A 7,060-nucleotide genomic window follows, 5' to 3' on the forward strand; every position below is an offset into this window, starting at 1 on the left:
GGCGTAAACGCTCTTAAGCGTTATTTTGTAATGCAGTCCAAAGTATTAGAAGCATCTTATATCCTCAGGAAACTGCCACACACCCGCTACGAAAGCAATGCGAGTGCTCAACATGCCTCCAAAGAAGCGAGTGCCGCCGGTACTGTACGGCCCTATAGGCCCCAACGGAGAGATGCAGTTCCCGCCACTCAAGTCCTGGGTCGAACGCGAAAAGGAGAAGCAAGAAGCTGCCCTGAGGGAGAAAGAGAAAAACAAGCTGCAGAAAGGTAAGGTCAGCCTCAGTGCTACATCTAGAAGCTCAAGAGACTCGTGCCACCGGTATTGTAAGGCCATATAGGCCTCAACGGAGAAATGCAGTTCCCTATGATGAAGTGAAGAGAAGCGGGAAGCTGCCCAGAGGGAGAAGGAGAATAACAAGCTGCAGAAAACATTGTCTCAGCGCAAGGACTAAAGTGCTCTGTTATCAATCCAGTTAACTGCATCATCTAAGACTGCTGTGTACCGATACGCTGCGTGGATGCACCCACCAGCATATTTATGTCTTTAAATCAGGGTTTCCCAACTTATTGTCCACAGACCACCGGCACCGCGGACCGGTGGTCCGCAGGAGCCAAAATATGGCCCACGAACGATTTCTTAGTGGGCAATCGCTGCACATCGTAATTGGCTGAAAGTTATAAGTTTAGTCCTGAATTACAGAAGATCTTCTGTATTTTATTTTTCATACAGTTTTTGAGTTAAGAGTGAATTAGTATATTTTTCTCGTACGTCAAGGTCCCCGCGAACAACTACGTAACAACAAAGTTCCAGACAGTCCCTATTCCAGAAAAGGTTGGGAGCCACTGCTTTAAATAATAAACCTCCGTACACTACCAGCATTTTGCTGTAGTACATAACAAGTAATCAGATTTCAAGATTTACAGAAGACTCGATTTTGAATAAACTCTATCATCTCCCTCAGGTAATGTTCCCGAGATGTCACAATTCTAAAATCACATTTATTGATTTTCTCTCCGACGACGACGTCACTGTTAATGACGTCACGTCTAGAGCCGCGTCCACACCGGACGCATGGACTCGCGAGGCATATTTGATATCTATGTATTCTAAATTTACTAATAAATAAGGTTATTTTTATATTGCTGTTTTTATCTGTTCTTTTATAATAAACTAGTAGCTGACCCGGCGAACGTTGTTCCGCCTTAATGGCAATAAATAAGCAGACTTTTTTTTTTATTTCGAACGGGATAAAAAGTATCCTATGTCCTTCTCCTGGCTCTAAACTACCTCCCTGACAATTTTCAGCTAAATCGGTTCAGCCGTTCTTGAGTTATAAGTGGAGTAACTAACACGACTTTCTTTTATATATATAGAGTATATAAATTTTTGTAGTGCCAGTCATCATGCTAGACGTTTTAATTTTGCCTAGGGTTGGTGCTTCTAGAAGATTTGGTTTCTGGAGCATACGATCGGAAAAAGGCGGCCGAGGCAGACGCGAAACGCAGAAGAATCGAGAAGAGACGGCAGGAGAAAGCAGAGGCAGAAATCGCAGCTGAAATAGCATTGAAAAAGTAAATATTTTACTTAGGTGCATTTGGGAAACAAACAACCATTTTAATATTGGACATAAAAAAGCTTTTAGTCCACATAATGTAAAAGCCCTCGTAAAGACAAAAGTAACAAATCCAGACTCGATACCAAAAAGGAACGTCCGGAGTTTCATCGTGGAAAGGACATAATCTAGTGATCAGATGTCCGAAAATCCTATTTTTCATTTTTTTCACAGGTAACAATTACAAAACACAATTTATTGCCTTTACAAAGAACATAATATAGCCTTTTTCTATCAAAATTGCATTCCCATGAAGGTTTCACATAACGTTTTCGCCGAAAGTAGTGAAGTTATTCACCCGCCCCTATAAGAGCAGAGTGGCGCAGTGGAAGCGTGCTGGGCCCATAACCCAGAGGTCCGTGGATCGAAACCACGCTCTGCTAGGCAAACGGCATATGTAGCTAGTTTTGGATTCCTCTAGGTACTCGTACTAGACCCAATTCAAGCTACATGCCGTTTCTTTTCGCCAATATTTCTTTAGAATTTCCTATTTTTTTTATTTCAATTTTGTACACAGGTTTACACATTATTTTTTTGCTTGTATTCAGGTTTTAAGACATTGAAAACTCAAAATACATAATACTCGTCGTTTTAAATAAAATGCAGTGCGGTCCCTTAAATCTCGACGAGTTGTGAAGATATAATATTAAAAAAAGACTCAAAAGACGCGTATTTACGAGAGCTGTAAGGTGCAAAAATAATTATTCTAGAAAGTTAAAAATGAAAAAGTTATAGCCGCAATAGAGAAAAAAAGTCTTCTTTTTTTGGATATTTTGGAAACTAAGAATGTTATCAAAAATTTGAGAATAACTCCCCTGGAAAATTTAGTCAACTACAATTGGAGAAATTGGTCAATTAAAACAGACAATCGGGTTAAGAGTTTGCCCTGTAGCCTCCTTTTTGAAAAAAGTCAAATAGGTAGTACGACATAATTTTTCATTTTGTAACCAAAAGATGACTTTCTCGTCGCTACGCCTACTACGACAATGTTTTTCGTAAATTCGTTTCTAATGCTTGATAGCCGTGTGAGGCATGAAATCATTTTTTTCTTGCTTATAAGATGAAATGTTTTAAATAAAATTATATTTATCTAACGAATCCGAGTAAAACTGGTAAAACAAATAATTGAAACAATTCCGTCATCAAGTACCCGTAGTACAAGCTTTGCTTAGTTTGGGGCTAAAGGCGTAGTATAAAAATATCCTTGGATATTTAATTATTATTAAAATAATTTTCTTCGACGCTTCTTTTCAGCATTTACTAAAGTTTTTCAAAGCACGCAGCGCGCTGGTAGGGTGATTTATTGACTTGATTTTTTTATAGGGGCAGATGGTGCGCTTACCAATAATAATCAATCAGCTATTATCTGGTTGCAGACATTTAGCCAAGCTGGAGTTTGAGTTACCGAGAGACCCCGACCAACAAAAAGAAGAAATGCTGAAGACCACGGAGGAGGAGCACTACAGATACATCCACCCTAAGGACTTGGAGAGGATACAATATTATCTGACGACGGTATACACAACACTATTGAATTTGCTTTTAATACGCATTTTTTTCACAGGTGGTAAAGATATTTTTTACTCGATTGAAAAACAAACGGAGTAGTATAACTACAGATATAGCTGAAATGAAAAAATAAACTGTATGTGCGCCGTCTCTCTACTATTTTCAGTTTTCAGTGGGAAGCCTGTTCGTTATTTCGGGTGCTCTAGGATTTATTAATTTTAAGACCCATAAATCAATTTGTTGACTTTGACTTACTTCTTTGACTTCTCCGGACAGTCGCATTTTTATGTGCATCTAAGAATTGAATCCAGAAACTCTGAATCGATAGTCTAATTTATCGACCGACAAGCACTTAAATTCCAATAAATAAAGTGTGCTTTTGTTTATCACCATCTGGCTTAACGGACTGACGGCCGATGGGGCAGCAAGGTTCTGGAATGGAGGCTGCGTACCGGAAAACGCAGCGTGGGACGTCCACCTACAAGGTGGACCGTCGACATCGTAAAGGTAGCAGGGAAGCGCTGGACGCAAGCCGCTACCAATCGATTAACATGAAAAGCATTGGGGGAGGCCTATGTTCAGCAGTGGACGTCCTATGGCTTTTTTTTTATGTGACAGGAGGCAAACGAGCAGACGGATCACCTGATGGTAAGTGATTACCGTCGCCCATAGACACCCGCAGACCCAGGGGCGTTACAGGTGCGTTGCCGGCCTTTAAGGTGAAGATACGCTCTCCTCTTGAAAGCTTGCAGGTCGTATCCGTCCGGAAACACCGCAGACGACAGTCCATTCCACAGTTTGGTTGTACGGGGCAGGAAGTTTCTAGAGAAACGTACTGTTGTGGACTGCCGACCATCTAAGTGATGGGGGTGGTAGTGCTGTCGGGTAGATCGGTGGCGAAAAGTGGCGGCAGGAGTAAGTCTGAGTCTGAGTTCAGGCTGAAATGATGATGATCTGGCTTAAAACTGTCAATATGTCAATATCGGTATTTATATTTTAGGCCCTGGTCGGCAAGCACTTGCCAGAATACCCTCAGCACCTGTACAAGCGAGCGAAGGTGGAAGTGGACAAGCAGACGGCGGCCATCAAGAAGCGCCTCCTCATCCTGACGTACCAGGCCTGCGTGCGGCAAAGCGAAGCTGATATTAAGGAGTTCTTTCTGATGGCTATGAAGAGGTGCGTGTTGCTATAGTGGCTGTAATGTTTTGCAGACTTATGTATATATTAGTCACTTGCTTAGTAAAGAGTGTGATCAGATTGTACTCTTCTCAAAAGATTGCTATACTTTTCTTTAGGTTTCTTTTCCTTTGCTTTTGGGCCAGTCGCGTCGCTTCGTCCTGTGATAATGCATGTAACCGGTTTGTCTCGTTCGCCATATGCTTAACTTCTATCCGCTTTGACTTGGTGTCAGTTAAATCCATAATTTTCACGTATTACATTTTTGAAACGCGCCGACGACAAACGCTTTTTCCTGCAGACCAGTTCGATTTTCCTGTGTAATATTCACAAGGCTCTAAGATGCCAGTGATAGGCCGTCATCCGTAAATGCTCACAAAGCTATTGGCTCCGCGCCATGTGCGTGCCTTAGTATCGCATTCACAAAGATGTGATTCAGTCGTACCCAAGTCAATATTCCCAGATGCCTGCTATCCTACATTCTGGAAGACCCCGCAGAGTGCGAGGCTTATTACCAGTTGTCTGTTATCTTACATCTTGTAGGACCCCAAAGAGTGTGCGTGCCTCAGTATCGCATTCAAAAAGATGTGACTCAGCCAAGTCAACATTCGGCCGTTTGGTGTAGTGGTTCGAAACAGACTACTATTCCGGAGGTAGCGGGTTCGATTCCCGCACAGTACAAACGTTTGTTTGCATATTTGTTTGTATTGGACTGGATGTTTTCTATGTATAATAACCCCCTTACTAATAAAAAGTTACACAGTTGTTGAACATTGTTTTAAAATGGCATATCCATACTAAATGTCACTTTAAAACACTGTTCAACGAGCGTGTAAGTTTTATTAGTAAGGGGGCAAGTATGGATTTACAAAAAAAGTATTTAAGTATGTTTATACACGTTGTCTAGTACCCATAGTAGTACAAGATTTACTTAGTTTGGGTCTAAAAGCGCAGTGTCAAATGTCCAAGGATATTTATTTTATTTTATTTATTCTACGCCCTGTATGGTACTGCAGAGTGCGAGCGCCTCCGCATCGCGTTCACAAAGATATTGGCATCGAGCTCTATGGACTCATCGCTTTCCTAATCACAGGTGCCTGCTATCTTACATCCTGGAGGACCCAGCCGAATGCGAGCGCCTCCGCATTGCGTTCTTACCAACTCTGTGGCCGGCACTATGCGTGCGCGCGCCCGTAGCGTGGCACGCGGACGCTGTGCGCGCGCGCCATTCGCTGCACTACCGCTTCTACCAGGGCAACCCTGTGCTGCTCGAGCTGCGACGCATCTGGCACGACAGGTGACGAGTGTGGTCTTAATGCCACAGCAGATAACCCTATTTATCAATTAAGGCGATTAGAGTCCTCAATGACCTTGGGCGTTTGACCTTCACGCCGCGAGCAACACCCGCGTACCCCGCACCAAAAACTCCGATTTGACACCGATCAAAAATACACGGGCATAGGTAGATACAGAATAGAAGCTCTTTCTTCATACATTACTGCCTATTATTTTAAACTTAAATTGATGAACCTTGATGTCGGTGTCATTTAACTCAGGCGTAAAGGTATTTAATAAAAATAACAAAATCCATGAACATTTTGTACGGGATAAAATTTTATTTTATTTTTCGTAAATTTTCTAATGCTTTTGTCGGTTCAGTCGTTCTCGAAATTTGAACAAACCCGACTTTATTACAAGCTTTTATTTAGCTTGCAATTTATGATGTATGTAGGTAATTACATAAATGTTTGTTCGGGTGGAATCTTGCAAGCTGAATTAGTTGCAAGCTGAATTAGTTAGACCAACTTCCTGACGACAACTAGGCTAGATGACAAAATTTCAATTATTTGTCCGCCAGACAGATAATTAGAAAATATTAGTTATTATTTATTTTCTTTCATAATTAAATAATAACAGTGCTACATCGAGTTGAAATGGCGCGATACGCCACGCTTGAGTAGAATTTTTACTCAAATGTGACGTCACGCGACATTTCAACTCAATATAATACTGTAATACTATATCCGGCCTAAATTTACTATCCGGCCGGATACCGGATAGTAACTCACTATCCGGCCGGATACCGGATATTAATAAAACTACGACAATTTCCTATTAATAAAATGAAATACATTAGGTAAATATCAATAAAACGGTTTATAATAATAACGGCTTTTATTTAAAGTCCAAAAAGTTACAAAAAAGCCATAATATTAAGGCCTTTCAAAAAACTAATTTCTTTTTCTGTGCTATACACTCTAATGACGAATACATAAATAATAAAAATCTGTTAATGTCGAAATATTGCCAAATAAAAAAGGCGATTTTTTCACTGATGGTCTGATGACATGATGCATGGAGTTCAGTCAAATTACGCAGCAAGTAAACTAATTTAATTTTCGCTATTCAATCAAACACTCACGATAGCAACCGAAATCGCCCGAATTGATCTGCCCCCTAGACAAGTGGCAAAATCTGACATTCTATTCGGACGGATTCGATTTTCGAAAAGTGTGAGTAGTCTTGTCTACTAATAGACCCACAGATCGTGTTCGAAGCACCTGTGCGGCGCTAAACTCGTCACGACATGAAACGAGACAATGGGCCAACTATCCGTTTCATCTCTAGTACTGAGTACCTATGCACCTTCAGTGGCAACAACAAGGTCTACTGGGTACCTATAGTCTACTAAAGGCATGAAATAGATTAATTTCACTAAAAATTAAAACCAACTCCAAAACAAATGGCTAATTTTGTAATCAG

General features: G+C 40.9%; 1 protein-coding gene and 1 non-coding gene across 2 annotated transcripts; both read left to right on the plus strand.

Moving 5' to 3' along the window:
- Positions 1-1,071: 1,071 nt before the first annotated feature.
- Positions 1,072-5,594, plus strand: LOC114352985 (dynein heavy chain 3, axonemal-like; the record flags this gene model as incomplete). The annotated part of the gene is made up of 5 exons (XM_028304764.1): positions 1,072-1,084; positions 1,430-1,571; positions 2,989-3,127; positions 4,122-4,297; positions 5,391-5,594. Coding segments are annotated over exons 1-5 (674 nt in total), but the record flags the coding sequence as incomplete, so codon positions are not given.
- On the plus strand, positions 1,924-1,995 carry TRNAM-CAU (transfer RNA methionine (anticodon CAU)). Its single transcript has one exon. It is a non-coding gene; the product is annotated as a tRNA-Met (tRNA).
- Positions 5,595-7,060: the final 1,466 nt, after the last annotated feature.

The sequence above is a fragment of the Ostrinia furnacalis genome, unplaced genomic scaffold (assembly GCF_004193835.3).
Source record: "Ostrinia furnacalis isolate ACB-3 unplaced genomic scaffold, ASM419383v2 OfSCF1516, whole genome shotgun sequence".
NCBI classification, from domain to species: Eukaryota; Metazoa; Arthropoda; class Insecta; order Lepidoptera; family Crambidae; genus Ostrinia; species Ostrinia furnacalis.